Here is a 23,820-nt window from a genome sequence, read left to right on the forward strand (position 1 = left end):
CAATACCTGTTATTTTTTCTTTTCCTCGCAGCTGTCATTGGCTAGAGCTGCCTTTGACGTGTATCTTGGCCCTGCCTTGTTCCTCTCCCTTCCATGTCCCCCCTCCCCGTCCCTCTCCCCCAAGAGCATTATCATAACCAATGTATATAATCGTCACTCACTTTTAATAACAAGAGTGAGACGCTGCCATCCACTCAGCAATCAATAAATACCTCTGTGCTGACCTAACGTAACCATGAGGGTGAAAATAAATATTGAGAATATAAAAAAAAAAACCTAAGCTGTATAATGGCAGGGCCCGTCCGGCAGGGAGGCACATAGGAACATTAATATCAACATAATACTAAGAGTCAGGTGCAGGGTGGCTGTGGCAGGACCGGAGGGAGGGGAGGGAAGGGGAGGGAGGAAGCAAAAGGGGTGAGGAGGAGGAGGAGAAGGAGGAGGAGGAGCCTTAACATCATTCTTTTTCCAGACTTATTTTATGGCGCTCGGTTCCCGTCGCTTCCAGACCCTCTTTTCCTCCCTCCTTTCTTGCCTCTTATTCTAAGTTTATTCCTCCTCCTCTCATGAATTCTCCATTTCACCGTCCTTCTCTCTCTCTCTCTCTCTCTCTCTCTCTCTCTCTCTTTTATGTAGGGGGGACACTGGCCAAGGGCAAAAAAATTCCAATAAAAAAAAGCCCACTGAGATGCCAGTCCCAGAAAAGGGTCCAAAGCGGTAGTCAAAAATTGAAGGATGAGTGTCTTGAAACCTCCCTCTTGAAGGAATTCAAGTCATAGGAAGTGGAAATACAGAAGCTCTTGTTAACTCTTGCATTAGAGAGATGGACAGAATAGGGGTGAGAGAAAGAGGAAAGTCTTGTGCAGCGAGGCCGCGGGAGGAGAGGAGGCATGCAATTAGCAAGATTAGAAGAGCAGTTAGCATGAAAATAGTGGTAGAAGATAGCTAGAGATGCAACATTACGGCGATGAGAGAGAGGCTGAAGACAGTCAGTTAGAGGAGAGAAGTTGATGAGACGAAAAGCATTTAATTCCACCCTGTCTAGAAGAGCGGTATGAGTGAAACCACCCCCCCCTCAGACATGTGAAGCATACTCTGTTCATTCGTCTCTCTTTACATAGTTTCTATCTCGACATTCACATTCTTGTTATCACCCTTCAACGGTTGTGTGTGTGTGTGTGTGTGTGTGTGTGTGTGTGTGTGTGTGTGTGTGTGTGTGTGTGTGTGTGTGTGTGTGTGTGTGTGTGATTAAATACGTAAGAAAACAAGTAAGTAGAGAGATAGACAAGTAAATAAATGAGACACAGACAGTTACATTGGTGAGGGTTGATAGGCAGATAGTTAGGTAGGTAGGTAGTCAGGTAGGTAGTCAGGTAGGAAGGGAGGAAGGGAGGGAGGGAGGGAGGGAGAGAGGGAGGGAGGGAGGGAGGGAGGGAGGTAGATGGCTGCTGTAAAAACAAGCGTGAACTGAACTGGGTCGCAGGATGCATAATGAATGAAATGACGTACAAAAGACAGGAGCAAAATATTTCAAAACACTTCTGCTCTGCATCCTGACCACTTTCTAAAGGCTTTAGTGTAGTTTAAGTGACGCGGATTTTGAAGCCTGTTTTTTACGGTTCTAGAGACAGATTAACAAAATTTCTACATTATTAACAGAAGAAACACTATTGAGAACCCGGCTAATCAAATCTGTGGCCTTTAAAAAATAGTCGTGGTGAGAGAGAGAGAGAGAGAGAGAGAGAGAGAGAGAGAGAGAGAGAGAGAGAGAGAGAGAGAGAGAGAGAGAGAGAGAGAGAGAGAGAGGCCATGGTAGCAAATACGCCGCACACCCTCCACAAAACACACACACACACACACACACACACACACACACACACACACACACACACACACACAGCAGAACACTCACCGTTGCAGGGGGTGGCGGCGACGTGCAGACGGTAGGGGTTGGCAGGGGTGTTAGCAGGGAGATATGTCCCGGCGTTCAGTACATGTCCCTCACTGGTGTACAGCTTGATGACGTCACCTGGCCCCGCCCCGCAAGCGCTCCGGAACAGTTCTGGGGAGAAAGAATAATGACTAAGTGGGAGGTGATGAGGAGCTGCAAGGGAGGTTGGGGTGATTACAGCAAGTTTGGTGTGGGGATTGTGGATGTATTGCGGGGAAGTAGATGAGGAAGGAGAAGGAGGAGGAGGAGGAGGAGGAGGAGGAAGAGGTAAAAGGAAGAGACTTTGAGATCCTTATTAGGCTGCTTGTATTACTATTTTACACTAACTACTAGTGGAAGAAACAAAATAGCAAAGTAAAATGAAGAGGAGGAGGAGGAGAAGGAAGAGGAACTTTGATATGGCATAGAAATATGTTCTATATTTCTACTCACTCTCTTACAAAAATAATTATATTGCGACTCACTCAAGATTGAATAAACAACGATTTCCTGGCAGATCAAATTCTAAATGGAAAACTGAGAGTTTCAACTTTCAATGTAGGACAAAACCCGAGGCTGTCATCAGAAGGGTAATCGAATGCTTTGAGAGTCTTTAACTAAAACTTTGATTCACGAGTGTCGAAGCTCCTAATTTGAGGTTATTTGATCGAGCTCCGCCAACGAGATAATGCCGCGATGCTCTCATGTACGGAATTCGGATGGAATGCGTTATGACAACCTACTGTGCACTTCCTTGGCAGTAATGTTAGTATTGGGGTTAGTTTACGGTGCAAGTAAAGTAAATTTTTCATTCTTAATAAGCTAATTTTTTATCAGTAGTATTATTTGTGATTATATAGAGAGAGGAAGAAAAGGATTGGGATGTAGAAAACGGAGATTAACTTCCCTTTTCTTTAGCAGATTCTCTCTCTCTCTCTCTCTCCTCTCTCTCTCTCTCTCTCTCTCTCTCTCTCTCTCTCTCTCTCTCTCTGTCTCTCTCTCTTCACCACAAATCCTCGACTCACAAGTCACCTGAAGGACTAAAAGGCGACGTATGATTGGCGTCCACTTTCCTCGCAGATCAATTACGCCGCAGCAGCCTCCTCCTCACACACACACACACACACACACACACACACACACACACACAAAGACAGATAACTAGGTACTTTATTAACCATAGCGAGGAGTCACATTATACATTGGATAGCCATATGAATCTAATCTCACAAAGTATAATAGTTACATACACGAAACATACGTAATTATCAAGTGTGTACTCCACTAATCAACATACAACTAAAAATACATAGTGATAATTCCTCTCTCAATAAAAATAAATAAGAAGCACACACACACACACACACACACACACACACACACACACACCTCTGCAGGAAGTTATCATCAGAGACATATTAAAGAAATGAGGAAGAGTGAGGGTTATGCAAGACTTGTTTCGTTACGGGGAAGGATATGACAATGTTTATGTTAATCCCCGTGATGAAGCTGAAACATGGATCTTTATTTTAGTGAGAATTGGGATGTTATATAAAAGGAAAAACAAATTAACGTAAGTACTTGTTGTAAACTCGAAATATGTAACACGACTATAATGAAAAAAAATTACGCAATTATTTTTGTTGTTGTTGTTGTTGCTGTTGTTGTTGTTGTTGTTGTTGTTGTTGTTGTTGTTGTTGCTGGTGCTTCTACTGTTGCTACTACTACTACTACTACTACTACTACTACTACTACTACTACTACTACTACTACTACAACAACAACAACTTCTACTACTACTACAACAACTACTACTAATACTGCTACTACCACAACTACTACCATCACAACAACAGCAACAACAATAAGAACAATAACAAGAACAGCCAGTACTACTGCTATACAACTACCACTATTGCTACAAAGAACTACATAACTACAACAATCACCGCCACCACCACCACCACTACTCATCTTTCGCATCATGACCCAACAACCTCCATTACCTTCGATCAATCCACGCCATTAAACACCGCCTCCCAGTACCGCCCATCACCACACACCCATCACCACCCATTACTCCCATCACTATATCCCCATGCCATCTATCACCACCCGTCACTCCCCCATCTTTACCCATCATTCTCCATCACCACCCATCACTATATATACAGCTATAAGGTAAGGGAGTGAAAATATGTATAGAGGTACAGTTTAATAGTAGTAGTAGTAGTAGTAGTAGTAGTAGCATTAAGTCTTGGGGAAAACTAAGAAATTAAAAAGAACAGAAAACAAAGAATCATTACTGCTTCCTCATTTTTCTCTTACTCTCTAAGGAAAAAAAAAAAGAAAGAAGGAAGGAATATGGAAGGAAACAAAAAAAAATAGACAGATAAGAAACTGCTGGCCTTTAAGAACCAATGCTATATATATATATACTAGTAAACGCACACAAAAGAGAGAGAGAGAGAGAGAGAGAGAGAGAGAGAGAGAGAGAGAGAGAGAGAGAGAGAGAGAGAGAGAGAGAGAGAGAGAGAGAGAGAGAGAGAGAGAGAGAGAGACTGGTACTTGAACATGTATATTTTAAGAGCGTGTACGTGTGTGTGTGTGTGTGTGTGTGTGTGTGTGTGTGTGTGTGTGTGTGTGTGTGTGTGTGTGTGTGTGTGTGTGTGTGTGTGTGTGTGTGTGAGACGCGTCGCTTCATACAAGCCGAGATCCGGGAAAACAATAATAAGATGCTCATATTAACCTTCCCCGCTACACAGGGACAGCTTGACAAGATCCCTTTATTACATGCTGGCTTGGGGGGCACGAACACCGTTGTGGGGCGCCGCGCAGCGAGGTGAGAGAACCAAACCCACCTTGTCCAGCGCTCCTCACTCCTATTCTTTTTGTATTTCGGTTAATTTTACACTTCAATTGACTTTGTATTCTCTCTCTCTCTCTCTCTCTCTCTCTCTCTCTCTCTCTCTCTCTCTCTCTCTCTCTCTCTCTCTCTCTCTCTTCATGGTCTCTACGCGCCACTCAACACTGATCAAGTTACGTAAAGAAACAAACGCAATTAATAATGAGAAAGGAGAAAGACGAGGACGAGGAGGAGGAAGAGAGGATATACAGTTACATTAAAGAATATTTACTGTGTCCTAAAAAGTATTGTCAGAAAATAGTCTGGGAAATTAAGAGACGAAGCGAAATGAAAATATGTATGACACGTAAGATACTCATGTAAGCGATAATTTTTTAATCTTATTATTCATTATCATTATCTTGTGTGCACCTGTATGAATTCCGACACCCCTTTGTCCTGAGCTTCACATTCCACAGCCAACACAAGAACACTACATGGAAATATTAATTACGACTCAGTGCATAAGATACGTCAGGAATAAGTCACATATTTCTCGCTGCCTTTTCTTTTTCCGCCTTTATACTCACTGCAAGCTCTTTGATCTTTATTGCTTGGTTCACACAGCACTACGTGTACAGATAAATGTTTATAAAATTTACTTGGTGGGATGTATTTCATATATTTTTTGCCTCTTCGCTTCACCACATCCCGTAATTCTCATGTTGGGTATGGGATTTTTCTACCACGTTCTAAAATTTACTCAATAATCATCTCTTATTCTTAACAGTAAAGATTGTAAAGATTGTATTTCAAAAATTTTCTGTACGTATTTTATGTATTTTTGTCAATTCACTTCACCACGCTCCTGGTAATTCCTTTGTTGGGTGTGTAATTTTTCTACCGCTACTGAAAAAGACGCAGTAATTCGAGCATCCTATGTTGCATGGAATGGGCATCCTTGCCATTATTTTCACCGCAGGATCGGTCTTTTTTTTTTTACCGATGTATCCTTGACTACGTACCTGGTGAGGATTACCAAGAACCTAACTGCTTTCACTGCTACAACGAACACAGAAACACAGAGCAGTATGCAGACTGGAAAAGGCCAACTGATATACTCAAAGCAACATCTGAGCACTTAGAATTTACCATCTGTCATCAAGTTACAACAACAACAACAACTGCTACTACTACTACTACTACTACTACTACTACTACTACTACTGCTAGTGCTTCTATTGCTGCAGGTGCTGCTACTACTACTGCTACTACCAGAGATAAGAGCGGCAAGGTCCTTAGATGAGAGAAAGGTACGTAATGTGCGAGTATTCTTTGAGATTGCAATGTAGCAGAAGAGAGAGAGAGAGAGAGAGAGAGAGAGAGAGAGAGAGAGAGAGAGAGAGAGAGAGAGAGAGAGAGAGAGAGAGAGAGAGAGAGAGAGGGGTGAAGGTTACGCAAGAGGCGATAAAGGGAGGAGGAGGAGGAGGAGGAGGAGGAGGAGGAGGAGGAGGAGGAGGAGGAGGAGGAGGAGGAGGAGGAGGAGATTGCTAGATAGTTGCTGTTACGGCCGCCATCTTAACCTTCGACCTTTTGACCTTGGAGCGGTCAGCTAAGCCTTCCGATGAAAACAAAGGTCACTCATAAATTGTGTACACACATACACACACACACACACACACACACACACACACACACACACACACACACACACAGAGGATTACTCGTACACGTCCTTCGTTGTGTGTGTGTGTGTGTGTGTGTGTGTGTGTTTGTGTGCGGGCGCGAGTGTGTCCAAATCTCGTAAATAACCATCTCCAACAAATGAAACGAGGCACTTCAAGTTAACGAGTCATTTAGCAGCGCGGACTGAGAGTGACTCAGGTTAAGGAAAACCATCACGACCGTGGCCAGCGAAGATTAAGCGGCATCACCCAGAGCCAGGCAAACACTAAGGCTCCGAAGATCGTCTCCAAATCCATCAATATGGTGTTCGGGGCTATTGCCGCTGCACTCGCGTTGTCTTGGATAAGAGGACGCACGGCTGCCCATCTCACGCTACGAAAGCCAGACCTGCACAAGTGGTGGTGAGGAGTGGAGGGAGGGAGGGAGGGAGGGAGGGAGGGGGGAGAGAGGGAGGAGGAGGAGGAGGAGGAGGAGGAGGAGGAGGAGGAGGAGGAGGAGAAAAAAGGAGGAGGCAAAGGAGGAAGAGGAGGAGGAGGAGGAGGAGGAGGAGGAGGAGGAGGAGGAGGAGGAGGAGGAGGAGGAGGAGGGGGAGGAGTATCCTTTGATGAAACTAGCTATCGTTGGAGTCCTTTGGTCTGAAATTTGATAGCCACACAGTTTAGCCCGTTTCTTCACAACCTTCATCCACCCACCCATCCAGTCACCCAAACTTCAATACGCATTTGTTTCTCATTAATCATGGTCTCTTGAACTCCCTAACTGCTGTTGATGCATCCTTTACCTCTTTGCAGATAAGTTGGTAATTTATTTATTCTAGCTGTACAGTAGCCGTAGATCCTTATATAATCTCCCTTCTCTTCTCCATCGCTGCAGGTTTCTCTGCAACGCTTGAAGTGTGAAGAAAGTCTCGCCCGGGGCAGAGAAAAGATTAATTCGAGTAAGCAGCGTCAAATAATAAGGGGATGGAAACAAAAATATGGGCGTCCTTAGAATGATTTTTTGGTCATAATGTTATGGCGCTGTCAGAAGCGGAATGAGTGACACCTCACACAGGAAAGAGTGTGTGTGTGTCAGGAGTAGAAGAGCTGTTATTCATTTACAAGATATAACTAACAATGCAGTGTAAGATTGTAATCCTGAGGAATTAATGAGGACTGCTACTGCTCCTACAAATGAGGATGTAGATAAACATGGACGAAAACTTTAGCTTGACTATGATAGTCAATGTAACAGCATAGGAAATAGAGTAAAAGTGAAATAACGGGGGAATGAGATGAAAGTGTAATTGTTCCTCTATCAAAAAAATACTTTTAGGCAAACGAATGAAAACTTTAACTTGTGCACGATAATTAATTATGAAGTATAAGTGCACAATAACGGAGAATTTCATTGAAAATATAATTATTTTTGTATATAAATATAACTTCGAAAAACACATAAAGGAAACTTGAGCATAAATAGAATGCTGCAGAACGTTTTAATTCTTGTAAGTAGATATAACTTCGAAGTACACATATAGAAAACCTGAGCATAAATAGAATGCTGCAGAACGTTTTAATGAATAATTATCTCTGTCTTAGATTTAGATAAAAAAAAAATGCACTTTGCTGATTGTCTCATAGCAAACTGGGCGTCATTTCAACATTCAGTCAGTTAAAGGCTGCTGTTTTTTTTTCTCCCATATTCCTGAATTCTCCTTTTGTCTTCGCCTTTTCTGCCTGTCTTTTCTGTCTCTGTATCAATAATGCATATAGGTTTTCAAAAACAAGCTTTATTGATTTTCTCATGGTAAACTGTCCGTCATTTCAATATCTAAACAATTAAAAGCAATTCTTTATTCTCCTTTTCTGTTTTCGTTTCGACAATTCTCTAGTTTTCTCTTGTGATTGTGTCGCTTCAGTTCAGTCAATAGCACATGTTGCATAGCTTTGTCTTGTTTGTGACGTTCAGAGCGCCGCCACACCGCAAGCTCTTCCTTGGTGTTCCTGGAAAGTTATTAGAGCAGCGTTCCAGTTTCATCTGTGTTTGTCTTGCTATTCACTTGCCTCTGTCTTTGTTCATCTGTTTGTCCATGTCCCTGTGGCGTGCCCCCCTCCCCTCTCTCTCCACGACACACACACACATACACACACACACTTACACAAGTAAGGCAAAGACAAAGCGTTGGGGATTCATTACTTCTGAGGTTGATGTTGCTCCTCTTCCTACGTCTCTCTCTCTCTCTCTCTCTCTCTCTCTCTCTCTCTCTCTCTCTCTCTCTCTCTCTCTCTCTCTCTCTCTCTCTCTCTCTCTCTCTCTCTCTCTCTCTCTCTCTCTCTCTCTTTCGCTCGCTCTCTCTCTTCAAACGCCCCTTCAAATAGAGCATTCATAGCTCAAGAAAAACAAATGTACGTAACACTGTATTCACACACATCATCAAAACAGCTCTAAAAAAACAAGGATTTCCAGCGTGTCCTCTCAAGGTAACGAGGCAAAAACTTCACTACAGCTCTCCTCCATGCCATCACCTCCCTGACAACGCAATGCAACGCAACGCAACGCACCACAGCACACTGCTCTCTTGATCATTTAAAGTTGGCATCACGAGGGACTCCGCTGCATTGCTCCTCACTCACTTACTCACTCACTCGCTCAGTCACTCAGTCACCATGCTGCACATATGACAGGCCAAGACTCATGCCACTCTATGCGTACTCATAGCTGGTCACTCCACTGCCCACACCGAGCCTCCTCCTTCTCCTACTGTTCTTCATTCTTCTCCTCCTTCTCCTTCTTTTTCCTTCTCCTTTTTTCGTTTTCTTCTTCTTCTTTCTCCTCTTCTTCTTTATTTCTCCTCCTCCTCCTTCTCCTCCTCCTCCTTTTTCTCTTTTTTTCTCCTCCTCCTCCTCTCCTCCGTCTTCTTCTTCTTCTTTTCTTTCGTATTCTTCTTCTCCATCATTATCTTTAACCCATTTCTGTACGGGATCACTGCTGTCACTGTTTCTTGCTAGACCTTTCCATCATTTCCTGCGTTGCGTATCCTGTTCCCTAAGCCACTTTTTCCACATGTCATTTGCTATGTTATCCTTTCAGGGCAACTTCAGTCTCTTTCTTTCTTTTCTTCCGTCTACCCTAGTGTCCATAACTCTCCTCCACACAAGGTCTTCTTCTCTTCGCAAGACGTCACCAAGCCACTGTGCTCTTATTTCTTGTGCTTTCTTTGAAAACTCCGCTACTTCAATCTTTTCCTTTCTATGCTCATTCTTTGTTGATACCTAACCTAACCTAAGCCAACACCGTGAAAAAAAAATCTTGTATAGACACATAAAAAAAAAAAAGGTAAAAGGTGAGATTTTTCTTTTAGAGGTTACAAAACTATTTAACAGGCTGCAGTAAGTATCTAAAAATTTGTAAGTGGTTACGGAAAAAAAAACATTTAGCAGTTAAAAGATAGTAGTCACTCTAATAAACACATTTCTGATCTCACTTCTCCTCTTCCTCCTCCAGCACTTGTGTAATTTTTATTACTAGACTTCATGTTATTCACCTTATGTTATGCAGCGTTGTGTCTACACTATACCATGTAACGTAATGTGCTAGTTTAGGTTGGGAAAATGATACGTTTCTGTTCTCTTAGTGCTTGAGGACACACACACACACACACACACACACACACACACACACACACACACACACACACACACACACACACACTCATTTACACTCCTAAATTACCTCCTCACATTCTGGTAAAAAATGTCACGGCATACAAGAGAAAGTAGAAAGCACATAATTCTAGAGTTCACCATCAAAAACAAGAAATAAAAATGCAACATAACACTGGTTAACTCTCATATTAAAAAAAAAATTAAATAAAAAAAAAAATAGAGGGCGTAAAAGGTATGAAATTGTACAGACAAGTTTATTACACTGAATGATCGAGGAACAGTGAGACGTAAGCAGGGCCTGTCATTAGTGTGTGCAGTGAGCGGTGAATGTAATGTGGCGGAACACGAGACTATAGACATTTAGTTACAGGAGGTGACGGATGTGACAAATAGATCCTGTCTCTTTTTTTCAGCTTGTCCTGCCAGAAGGTCGAACGTCTGTCAAATGAACTCCACTGAAGAGAAGGTGTTTATGTAAAGTAAACATATGAGAGAGAGAGAGAGAGAGAGAGAGAGAGAGAGAGAGAGAGAGAGAGAGAGAGAGAGAGAGAGAGAGAGAGAGAGAGAGAGAGAGAGAGAGAGAGAGAGAGAGAGAGAGAGAGAGAGAGAGAGAGAGAGAGAGAGAGAGAGAGAGAGAGAGAGAGAGAGAGAGAGAGAGAGAGAGAGAGAGAGAGAGAGAGAGAGAGAGAGAATGTGTGTGTGTGTGTGTAACGATGATGGTTTAAAATTTAGTCACATTTTCTCAACTGTAAGCTTTCATAGTTATATTTACTGAACTTTTTTCACATCCAATTTTTTTTTCCATAATCACATACAACATTGTAGAGACTCACTTTTGTACTAGTCTTTTAAACAGTTTTGTAGCCTAAAAAAGACGAAATAAAAATTTTCACTGTTCTTCTCTGTGTCCATGCAAACAAATATCCTGCAGTGCTTTGAATGCTAACGAAGGGGCAACAAGAGCAGTGAAAGGACCAGAGAGGAATAAAACTTGAAACAACTAGTGAGGAGAAGAGGTTAGTGGGGATGGGATTTAAAAGCAATGCCTCTAGTTGAAGAGCACGAACCCTTAGGCGTTAAAACTCGCGACATTTTTCTGTTAAGCTGCAGTATAATACAATGATAATGAGACAAAACGTTTCCCTTACGGTTTTGAGTTTCCTGGTGGGAGTCATCTGATCAACATGGCACACCTGGCGTACTTGACCCACCTTACAGGTAGACAGATGCGTACCACGAAGGCTCAGAGTATGTTGATGAGTGGGAGTAACAGTGTTCAGAGTTTCATCTTTATATACAGTATTTAGAGAATGTACAGAAATATTAACAGAACTGGAGAAGCTCGCGGCGTCAGGTATGAGGTGAAGCTGAATCTCTTGACACGAGTTTTTATGTGGATTAGATTTAATTCCATAGTTCGTAACGTTACGGTGTAAGGGAACTGCGTACCTGGATGTTTGGCTAATACTTCAGACTATGTTAACGTTATGTCTTGTTTTTTTAAGGAATCCAGATATCCTGCATTTTGACTGACACATCCAGCTCTGCAGACAACATATTTTGGCTGCCACATCCAGTTACGTATGATCCCTTTTGCTGCATCTCACCTCCGACGTTCGTCACACCCTTGCAAGTATATAAAAAAAATAAAATAAATAAAAATTGAGACATAATAATGCTTAACAGGTAGACAAGTCGAGTCGTTACACAGCTGACACGCCTGGCACACTTGACAGGAAGACGAATCATCATAATAATTAATTTGCTAGAGCATCACGCTAAGGAAGAATATACAACAGACGACTTGTTGACCCTGACGAGGATGTAGTAAGCTGCACTAATGTAATCTAACGTTAAGAGATGCAAGGATCGCATTCTCAAATGTCTCAGTCTCACCACGACCACTTCCAGCACGCTCTAGTCATAGTTTACACCATCAACGAGAAAAACACCCATAGAAATCCGACAAATCATCTCTGTGGCCTTTGAAAACAGTCGTTATGAGCCCAAGACGTTTCAAAATACGGACACTAAATTGTGAAGGCGGAGGGAAATATAAGATGAACGTACACAGTGTCATGCGTTTCCTAATGTATAACGTGACATAAACCATAAGACAACAAGGAAAGCTGCAAGCCATCAGACCTACACATGGCAAACCTTCTGGCAAAAATGGACTAGAAATAAATCAAAATGGACTAGAAATTAATACTATAGAGTGGACAAAAATCAGTACAGTCTATTTACGAGTTCCTATTTCACTGAAGCATCTATGTATCTCAATGTCTAATTCTTTCCCTTTATACAGATATATCTGATGAGCAGCAGGGCACGGAAATCTTTATCCAGACATGTGAGGGATCTTTTCCAGCCTCTGTCAATCTAAAATAAAACAAATGTCCAGAAAAAAATCTACCTGACGCTGATTAGGTGTGTGTGTGTGTGTGTGTGTGTGTGTGTGTGTGTGTGTGTGTGTGTGTGTGTGTGTGTGTGTGTGTGTGTGTTAATAATAATAATAATAATAATAATAATAATAATAATAATAATAATAATAGTAATAATAATAATAATAATAATAATAATAATAATAATAATAATAATAATAATAATAATAATAATAATAATAATAATAATAATAATAATAAACGGTTTATTCTTTAGGCAGTTAACAAACTGAAAATGTACAGACGGGGTGGGGAAATACTTAACATTTATCCTAAAGCTAAGTCTAATCTAGAAGGGAAATACTATTGATTGATGGCTCGCACCATGGTGGGAATCGCGCTGAGTCTGTACCGGTCCGTGCGCGGCGCCTTTAGGGGCGTTATCTTATTGTGGTGTCTGGTGGCACGGACCAGGCGAGGCGCGTCAGGCGGCAGCATGTGTCTGAGACGTGGATGATACAGCAGTCCCCTTGCAAACTTTTCCAGAGCCTCTCGGTGACTGGTGGATAGTCTGTGTGTGAGTGTGTGTGTGTGTGTGTGTGTGTGTGTGTGTGTGTGTGTGTAAGAGGGTGGATGGATGTACTCACTCGAAAAACTCTCTCTCTCTCTCTCTCTCTCTCTCTCTCTCTCTCTCTCTCTCTCTCTCTCTAAGTCTGTGCTGTCTATTAAGCTTCGACTTTAAGGAGACTCAAGAGAATTAGGCGGCCATGCTGTTGACGTCATGCGGGGCGGTGACGTGGCGCGCCCCTGTTGGCTGCCTAGAATCCCCTGCCATTGGTAACAAAAATATGAAAAAATTTCCTGACAAAAATTTCGTTTGTGAAAAGTCAAGTCATATATAGAAAGATAAAGATAGATAGACACGTCGGTATTTTTTGTTTCATGTTTTGTCTATCTATGTATCTGTCTATCTAGTAATCTCTGTCTGTCTGTCTGTCTGTCTATGTATCTATGTACCTATCCACCTATGTATCCATCTGTCTATCTATCTATCTGTCTGCCTATCCATCTTTATTTATACATCATTTTACCAACTTCCTACACACACACACACACACACACACACACACACACACACACACACACACACACATCTACCCTTCGAAAAAGCCTCTATTCACACCATTTATCCACTATCTAATTATCTATTACCCCTTCACTAATATACCCTCCTGTGTGATGGAGAGAGAGTGTGGGAGGTGAGCATGCGAGGGTGTCTTTTCAACGGGCCGAACTGATGACAACAAACACCCACAAGTCACTCTTGCGACTCCCTAGAGAGAGAGAGAGAGAGAGAGAGAGAGAGAGAGAGAGAGAGAGAGAGAGAGAGAGAGAGAGAGAGAGAGAGAGAGAGAGAGAGAGAGAGAGAGAGAGAGAGAGAGAATCCTGAATTTTTCTATAAGTGTAACAACAGTAATGTGCCCAGAGTTAATGATGAAAGAAGAGAGGGGAAAGGCAGGACAGCAAATGAAGGGATAAGGGAGAAGGAAAGATGATCCACGAGGGAAAATAGAAAAGGAAACGGAGGGAATGAGAAAAGAAGGGAGAAGTGGAAAGGCTGAAGACAGGGAACAGCATTTACAGGATGAAGAAGGAATGGCAGGAAAGTAAAGAACAGGAAAATGAAACAAGAAAAAAAGATGAGACAGAAAAGAAAGGTGAGGAAAACGACGAAAAATACGGAGGAAAGGAAGAGATTGAGATGTGATGAAGAAAAAGGAATATAAAGACAGAAAAAAGAAATAATGATGATAGCCCAAGATGGAAAAATTGAGTAATGCAAGTTGATGAGGAAATTGGTGCAATAGACGCATCCTCATCATTATCATCATCATCATCATCCCTGGTAGCAGTACGAGCAGCAGCAACAACAGTAATAACAGCAACAACAAAAACAACAACATCAGCAATAATTTCTCCTCGTCCTCCTCTTTCATTTTCCCTAATACTATTTCTCCTCCTCCTCCTCCTCTACCGCCTCCACTCCTAATACTGTTCCTCGTACGTCTACTAATATTAAGACCGTCTCCTCTGCCGCAGTTTATACCCCCTGTCTCCTATGTAGTCATGCAGAACGTTAAGTAAAAACAGTCTTAAGCAGCTTACACTTGTTTTGCTAATACGCCGTTGTGTTCGCCTTGATATCTTTACATCTAAACAGAAAAAAAGCAGTAATATATTCTTATACTTTGGAAAATTAACGTCTGAAATGAGAAGAAATGAAGGGAAATATGTATAAAGATGAAACTGAAAGAAATGAGAAAAAAGTACTTAAAAAAAAAGGAATGGAAGAGATACACGGTAACAAAAGTAAAAGATAAATAGTAAAAAAAAGAATAAATAAATAAAATAAAAAAATATAATCATCATCGTTACCACCAGCAGGATCATAATTTTTTTTTCTACATTTCTTCATCTTTATTATTTTCATCATTCCCACTCACCACACACATCACCACCACCATCAACAACAACATCGCAATCATCACCATATATATATATATATATATATATATATATATATATATATATATATATATATATATATATATATATATATATATATATATATATATATATTTTTTTTTTTTTTCTTTTTTATCCTCTTTTTCTTGTTTTTATCATCACTTCCCTCACCATCACTACCATACGAAAGAAGACAGAGGGAAGAAAACAAAACTATCCTTCTCTTATATTTAACGTCTTCTTTATCATCACTCACGTATGATGATGGAGGGGAAAATATAAAACTACCCTTTCTCATCCTAATAACATTCCCCAAAAATAGAAAAAAAAACAAGAGAGAAGAGAAAAAAAAGAGGAATTACAAAGGACATTATTCGGGTGAGTAGCTTCAGATTACCTCGTCCATTCCTTTCACTTCCCTCACCGCGCTAATCATTCCCCTTACGCAAGTAACAGGAGAGGAAAAAACAAACCAAAAATCCTCTGCTTAATTGTTACCATCCGTCAGAGAAACAAGTGGAAATGGGATGTGAAATTTCTAGTGAAAATCTTTACTGATGGGAAGCTCAGGAATGGTCAACGTGGAGGAGGAGGAGGAGGAGGAGGAGGAGGAGGAGGAGGAAGGTGTAAGATGAGTGACATTAAAGAAGAGAGGATGGAAGTCCGGGGCGCCTGTGTCTGGTTTATAGATAGTGTGGGGATAATAATGAGCGTAGCGGAAGGTAGGGTAGATAGAGACCTAGATTTACCTTTATGTAAGAAGGGCTCCGGACTAAGAAAAAAAAAAATAAATAAAAAAGAAAAGAAAAGAAAAGAAAAGAAAAGAAAACACCTGTGTCTGATTTATATATAGGATGGGGGCAGTGGTGAGCGTGGGGAAAGGCAGGGTAGATAGAGGCCTAGATTTCTATTTTTTTTTCTTTTTATATGTAAGAGAGCTCTGGGCAAAAAAAAAAAAAAAAGTAATTACAAAAACCACAATGATGATGCCTGTCCCAAAAAGAGTATAATATGTAGTTCGAAAGGGATTATCCAAAACTTGAGAAGTGTCTTGACGCCTCCACCTTGAAACAGCTCAAGCTAAATGAAGGAATGAGATCAGAAAATGAAGAATAATATAGAGCTTAAAGTGGGATAGGCATTTAGTGTCAAATTAATGTTAGAGTTCAAATATGAGGAAGTATCATTACTATACAATAAAAATTATACTAAGAAAGGGTATGAGAGAGAGAGAGAGAGAGAGAGAGAGAGAGAGAGAGAGAGAGAGAGAGAGAGAGAGAGAGAGAGAGAGAGAGAGAGAGACGCTGCAAATGTAATAGAAACAAACACATTATTCTTAATCATGAGTTTTCGACGATTTTCTCTTCTGCTGCGCGCTCTCTCTCTCTCTCTCTCTCTCTCTCTCTCTCTCTCTCTCTCTCTCTCTCTCTCTCTCTCTAAACACACTCACACACAAACACAGACACACACACACACACACACACACACACACACACACACACACACACACACACACACACACACACACACCTGTAATTGACTTTAATGAGAGTAAATTAGCGTGTGAGTAACTGAGGCTTCTGTTAATTAGTTGTTGGGAGAGAGGCGAGGGATAATGGTGAGCAAGACTGAGTGAGTGACGGGTGAACATGCAGACCGAGGTGCAGACATAACACTTTAGAAAATAAATACCAGTGGAGATACACCTGTTCTAAAGTAATATCGCGTTATGGTGTCTTCATGCAAAACCTTTCGCGTCAACCTCCCCTACGCTTGTCACCGCTTTATTGTTTTCATCAGCACTCCACTCTATACCAAAGTAAGCTGACGATCTGGCTGCTTACAGGTTAAGCATCCTCTATGAGTGGTATTCTCCATGCTTTATTTTAAACACCAGTAAACATTCATTGCTATGTTAAGAGAGAGAGAGAGAGAGAGAGAGAGAGAGAGAGAGAGAGAGAGAGAGAGAGAGAGAGAGAGAGAGAGAGAGAGAGAGAGAGAGAGAGAGAGAGAGAGAGAGAGAGAGAGAGAGAGAGAGAGAGAGAGAGAGAGAGAGAGAAACCCTTACACGATTTTTATCAACCTCATAAAAAAAAAAACGATGTATTACCGTGAAAGCATATCGAACAATATATTATTAGTTTGTAAAGGCAGTTCAGAACCAGAGGGATGAGTCTCTGACGCGAGAAGGACGAGACACGAAGACCAAAACAAAACAAAACATATGCACGTAATCACAAATGAATTTTAAAGAACATTTCATAAGATACAGTAAAACCATAAGACATATAACAAAGGCACAACACATGTACGTCAATTTGGGTGTAAAGCAAGAGAGACGAGAATTACCTAAGTGGTTTCGACACGTCAAGAGGAAAGACGAGAGGCTTATAGGGAGGAGGATGCTGGAGATGGATCTACCCAGCAAGGGAACGAAAGAAAGACATAAGAGATGGTAAATGGTTGAGTGAAAGAACACATGCTTGTAAAGGGTGCAACTGAGGAAGGCACAAAAGACCAAGCGCGTTGGAGAAAGTTGATCCAGGAGCAACAGAAAGAAGTAAAATTATAAAGCACATTATCATAAAGTATCATATTATCTACGTCCTTAATCTGATAGCCTTCAGTGAGAACAGTTAAAAAAATCATACGAATATTTTATAGAGCAAATCCATAAGGTAATATAAGATACAGTGTAATAAAGTATGTATATAAATCATCCACATATTTTAAATCTGATCGACCTGAGTGGAATTGATAAGCTGAGTCCCTTCCCTGACGAGTGAATTGAATTATATCTGACACAAGGTCTTGTTCCCTGAGATTATTGAACTTTTCCTTAACGAATTAAACTCGAACTCACAACACAGACTGATTGATTCATATAACTCTTTTTCCTTCTCCTCAGTTAGTGTCCCGCTTCAATATGAGGTCGCTGTTTGGGATGAGCCTTCTCCATGTGGCACTATTGTATGCTTCTGCTTCGTCTACCCCCTTCTGTCTTACATTCTCCTTCACGCAGTTGATCCACTTCTTTTTTGGTCTTCCTCTCTTTCTCGTCCCATGTACTATTGCAAAAATTCTAATCTGGTATAAGAAATGCAGGAAAACTGGAAACTCGTGAACTATTTTTACAGCATAGAAAAGTGTTAGTCTTTAGGTAAAAAAGAAAAATTAATATACACACACACACATACACAAACACACACACACACACACACACACACACACGTATACACACGTTTTCATTACTCAGGCTTTTCATTATTATCAGGTTTTCTCAATAGTACATCATCCCAACGTAGCCGCACCATCTCAATCTTCCTTTTCGCTACCACACAAATTTTCCCTTCAATACTTATCACATTTTAGGCACTATTTTTGTTTTAAACTTTCAAAAATATTTCTATAGCATAAAAAAAGATAAAAATTTTCTTCAGCTTTCTTTCTGACCTCTCTCGTGTCTTCAAGCAAACCATTTTTACGGTGCTAGAGAGGTTAAGGAAGGACGACCGAAGCAGAAAGACAGTTAAACATCACTGCCTTTTCAAACCAGACAGTGTAAGATGATCTGGCAAAGCACCACAAACCAAAGGGAGGACGACTACAATATCAAAACTAAGATTAAAGTAAAAGCAAGTTGATAATAAAAAAAATATTATCTTTTAAAACCAGACAATGCAAGGTGATCTCTCCTCGAAGTGCCACAAACCATAGTGAGAAAGGATACAATATATCAAAACATGATATCGGAATCTATTTGATGTCGATAATTTGAAACGTCTTCTCTTCCATTTCATTTGAAAATAAATAAATAAATAAAGACAGACTGTTAGCACACTGGTAAATGTATACAATGAAGACTCATAAATGTTAAAGACTATTTTAATGTATATGGGAAAATTAAAATGCAATAATATTTGCGTCTCTAAATTTTCAAAGTTTCCTTATTCACTGTATGTTAAAGAAATTATACAAAAATAATTAGTAATTCCACCGGTAAACGGTTAAAACAAATATCAATAAATGGAGAAAAACATATACGAGTAAATTTTCATGAAAATGGCAATAAAAACACAACATGGGAATGACTTCAAAACGACTCATTCACTCCAGGCCAGAGTAAAGAAACATGGCCAGTTATTCCACCTGTAAATACATAAAATAAACGTTCATAAATGAAAAAAAAAAAAGGTATTTTCATGTAAACGACAAAATTAAAATACAATAAGAGAGTTTTATTTGCAACTCTTTATTTAACATGTCTCCTTATTTATTTTACACGAAAATAAAGAAAAAAAGTGTGTTATTTCACCAATGAACGCGTAAACCAAATAGTTGCAGAAAGAGAGAGAGAGAGAAAAAAAAATGGAAAACAGTAAAAAAAGAGCAGAGAAAAAAAAAATCGTATTCTTCTGACTTTGTAGGGTTAGCGGATAACAGGCAACACAGCGCTTAATAATTTGAGCTATGCAACTGCTCACCTCTGCGGAAGATTTGTGGGGTTGGGCTGGGGGGAGCATAGAGAGTAATCCCGACAATGGAGTCACACGGGAATGCCAAAAGTCGCGTGGGATCGGCGCCAAATCGACTTGTTTTCCCGCTTCATTTACTTGGCCAGGGAAGAATGAGGGTGAAATATATAGCCGTTTATTATTCGACATTTTTATAGCTTCATGGAACTCGGGAATGTAAAAAAAATATATATATAAAGAGACAGTAAAATTTTATGAGAGATCCCCTTTAAAAGAGAGGAGAGAGAGAGAGAGAGAGAGAGAGAGAGAGAGAGAGAGAGAGAGAGAGAGAGAGAGAGAGAGAGAGAGAGAGAGAGAGAGAGAGAGAGAGAGGATTGAAACTGAAACATGCCAAGCGAAGGTCAGACAGAAATTACAATTGTATATGTACCGAGGAAAGTGAAGGGCGTAAAGGTACAGAGACATGAAGGTCCAGGGAGGGAAGAGAAGGCAAGGGAAGGGAAAGGAAAGTTGCAAAGGTAGATGAAGGGGATTAGTAACGCGGACAAAAAGCAGAGAGAGAGAGAGAGAGAGAGAGAGAGAGAGAGAGAGAGAGAGAGAGAGAGAGAGAGAGAGAGAGAGAGAGAGAGAGAGAGAGAGAGAGAGAGAGAGAGAGAGAGAGAGAGAATCAAATATTTATTCTATCTGTGGAATAATTTCATTCTCATTAGTTGACAAGTGGGGAAAAAACACAAAAATAAAAGTTAATCCACAAATATTAATCCTGAGTCTGATCTTGCAAGCCAGCGATTTATATTGATCTGTCTGTCTGGCTGTATGTCTATCTGCCTATCTATCTGTCTATCTCTGTCGCTGTCTATTTTCTTTGTCTTTGGTATCTATGTATGGCAATTTATTACTCCCTGTCTGCTTGTCTCTGTGTGTGTGTCTGTCTGTATGTCTACTTTGTCTCCGCCAATTTATCTTTGTCTTCTCTGTGGTATCTATCTCTGGTTACCTGTGTGTGTCTATGTCTGTGTTTCTGTCTGTCTGTCTGTCTGTCTATCTCTGTTTCTGTGTCTATTTATCTCTGTGTCAACGGTTTTTGTCTCCTGTTGCTGATCTACCCGTCCCTGTGTCTGTCTACGTGTCTCTCTGTGTGTCTGTCTGTCTATCTATATTTATGTTTGTCTGTTATTTTGTCTGTCTCTTTCTATACCTGTCTACCATCCCACACTAGTACACCTATCCAAGCAGTACCTGTCACCCACGCTTAGTTCCTATCCACCCTCCCACACTGTACCTGTCACCCCTAATATCTATTCACCCTGTTACACTCTACCTGTTCCTTCCAGTACCTACTCATCTACTCAGACAGTACCAGTCATATCCTCGTACCTGATCACGAACCTCATGCTGTACCTGCCACCCCCTGTTAAGCTTGCCAGTAACGATAAATGTGCGCTTAATCCCGTCCAATCAGCAGCCTCGATATACGCTTCCTCATCCAATAAGCACTTGACAGAAAGACAGTCCTCCTCGTCATCTACCAATCACATTAATTTCGGATTTGCCTCCCTGCCACGTACGGTTACCTGACACTAATTTGACGGTGCAGCAGAAAGACAGCCAAGGGAAACGTAGTATTCTTTAGGTTTTCAAAGTATATCGTGGCATAAGTAACGTATCAAACATTAACCATTAAAAATCTGGGTCTTGTTTGTTGCTTGATACAATCGGTTGCGCGCGCGCGCGCGCGCGCGCGTGTGTGTGTGTGTGTGTGTGTGTGTGTGTGTGTGTGTGTGTGTGTGTGTGTGTGTGTGTGTGTGTGTGTGTGAGTGTGTGTGTGACGGTTACCAGACAGGCAGCAGCAGACAAACAAGGGAAAGAATAATGTACCTCACCTTTTAAAAATATGAAGTGGCATTAGTGACGTGTTTGATGAGTAACCTTTGAAAGCTGAAGAGTAATTTGGTGTTTAACACAATCTGAAAATGTTTTGTGTGTCTGAGCAAGGAAAAATAAATAAACTTCAGCTTTTCAAAGAAGAAAGCCGTATTAGTGACGTGTTTAAGTAAGAACTCCTGAAAACTAAAGTTTAATTCAGTGTTTAATACAATCTCAATATGTTTTGTGTGACTGGATGGTTATAGGGTACACCAAAACGAATTTTATGGTACATTAGGAGAGACAAGGAAAGAAATAATTCACCTCAAGTTTTTTGAAATTATAACGTGACATTAGTAACATATTAACGTAATAACTTTAAAAAAAATCGGGGTCTTCTTTGTTGTTTAATACTGTATATTGTGTGTGTGTGTGTGTGTGTGTGTGTGTGTGTGTGTGTGTGTGTGTGTGTGTGTGTGTGTGTGTGTGTGTGTGTGTGTCGTAATGGTCACAGGGAACGAGCTGCTATACATAAGAGGCGGTAATGAAAACAAGAGAGAAATGCATGGGTAAGTAACACGAATCGGTGAAAATGCTCACTCTTGCGTTACTATTGGCGAGGAAAACATCGGGGTTGAGGTCTGATTTGCGGTACGTGTAGGGAGGTCGCGGGGAGAGCAAACCAAGCCAGGAATAAAGCCCCTGCAGTAGTAGAGATAATAAAGAACGCTTATCAAAGACTGCCTGTGAACTGCAGCGCCTCTTGGGTACGTTTACGCTCTTAACTAGATGGATTACGGGCTGACACTTGGGCTGCAGAAGCACTAGTGATATCAGAGTGCAGCGTTATACCCTTTCAACAATAGTGGCCATGGATTAAAGGATAAAGAAAATTGTACGACGCTGTAGTACTTTATAGCGATAAGAAACAGAACTGCAGGCTTTTAACTAGAATAGCTGTGAATTAAATGATACCTCGGGATGCTGCGGTAGTGAACCAGGATGGGTGTTTTGAGCTGCTATAAGCTCTCGTAGTATCTAATTTCATATGACACAGTGATGATCAGTCCGGGTTTCATGTGTGTTTTCTCATAGATAGTACAAGTCTCGTTAAGCTATCAATACATTTATGAAAACGCGTCCAAAACACTAGAATTGAGCATTAAAGCGCTTTAAACATATGTAATATCTAATTTCAAATGCCAGAGTTGATCAGTTCAAGGTTCATGTGTGTTTTTCCTATTGGCGGTACAAGTCTCGTTAAATCTTCAATAAAATCAAGAAAAACCCTCGAAAACTAAAATAACATCAACTGGAGCCTGTTAAAAGTAATGGTGAGGAGACAACGAAACATTTGGACAAATTTTCATGGCCACGGTAAACGTCTGCTGTCATTGGTTATAAGACAAGACGTCTGAACGTTTTGAAAATAGTCGCTGAAAGAGAGAGGAGCAGCATGGGGCAGGTGGGAGGGTATTTTCGAGAGCAGCGTCGACCCGAGGCTGCTTGCACGGGTCAGAGGAGAGCAGTTGATGGCCATATTAGATCAGCGGGTCACTTCAGAGAGCAGCAAGTGATGGGCTGGCCATGTATCCTTGAACAGGCTATATTGGATCCCAGCCCATCACAACATTCTTCTCTGCCTGTCTGTACGTTTGTGTCTCGCTTTGTACTTACGTCTATCTCCATGTATTCGACGCCTTGTGACATTGATTTTTTATAGTGCTGTTCAATCAATCAATCAATTAATCTATAACATACACACACACACACACACACACACACACACACACACACACACACACACACACACACACACACACAACAAACACACTCTCTCTCTCTCTCTCTCTCTCTCTCTCTCTCTCTCTCTCTCTCTCTCTCTCTCTCTCTTGCCTGATAAAGCGCTTAAAGGGACTTTTGTGTAGATTCACGGGGATTCTACCAATTAACATGCCTTTTTCAAACCTTTGTCCCCGCCTATTCCTGCTTGCGCGCGCACATATGGATACTCTCTCTCTCTCTCTCTCTCTCTCTCTCTCTCTCTCTCTCTCTCTCTCTCTCTCTCTCTCTCTCTCTCTCTCTCTCTCTCTCTCTCTCTCTCTCTCTCTCCTGGTGTCTGTTTTTATGTGTTACTTTGTTCATTACTTCCTTTTATCCAGCTGACAGTATAGTCTTCGGTATTGATTCTCCGTATACCTCTTTCATAGCGGTTACCTGCCTTTTATTTGAGTGTGTGTGTGTGTGTGTGTGTGTGTGTGTGTGTGTGTGTGTGTGTGTGTGTGTGTGTGTGTGTGTGTGTGTGTGTGTGTGTGTGTGTGTGTGTGTGTGTGTGTGTGTGTGTGTGTGTGTGTGTGTGTGTGTGTGTCTGTGTGCGTGCGTAGGTGCGTGTGCACGCTTCTCGATACTTTATCCTTTCATGTGTATTACTGCTCTTCGTCAGTTCCTATGGTACTCTCTC

At 40.9% G+C, this 23,820-nt stretch overlaps 1 protein-coding gene across 4 annotated transcripts in view; it reads right to left on the reverse strand.

The window, feature by feature from the left end:
- LOC135104451 (high affinity cGMP-specific 3',5'-cyclic phosphodiesterase 9A-like) overlaps positions 1-23,820 on the reverse strand; it is a 209,027-nt gene that overhangs the window by 41,983 nt on the left and 143,224 nt on the right. For 3 of the 4 annotated variants that reach the window (XM_064011901.1, XM_064011902.1, XM_064011900.1), the window contains one exon: positions 1,913-2,062. In XM_064011901.1, coding sequence (XP_063867971.1) covers positions 1,913-2,062 — 150 coding nt within the window. Of the gene's footprint in view, positions 1-1,912; positions 2,063-23,820 lie in introns of those variants that run through there. The other variant, XM_064011904.1, reaches the window with a different exon arrangement.

The sequence above is a fragment of the Scylla paramamosain genome, chromosome 10 (assembly GCF_035594125.1).
Source record: "Scylla paramamosain isolate STU-SP2022 chromosome 10, ASM3559412v1, whole genome shotgun sequence".
Taxonomy (NCBI): Eukaryota; Metazoa; Arthropoda; class Malacostraca; order Decapoda; family Portunidae; genus Scylla; species Scylla paramamosain.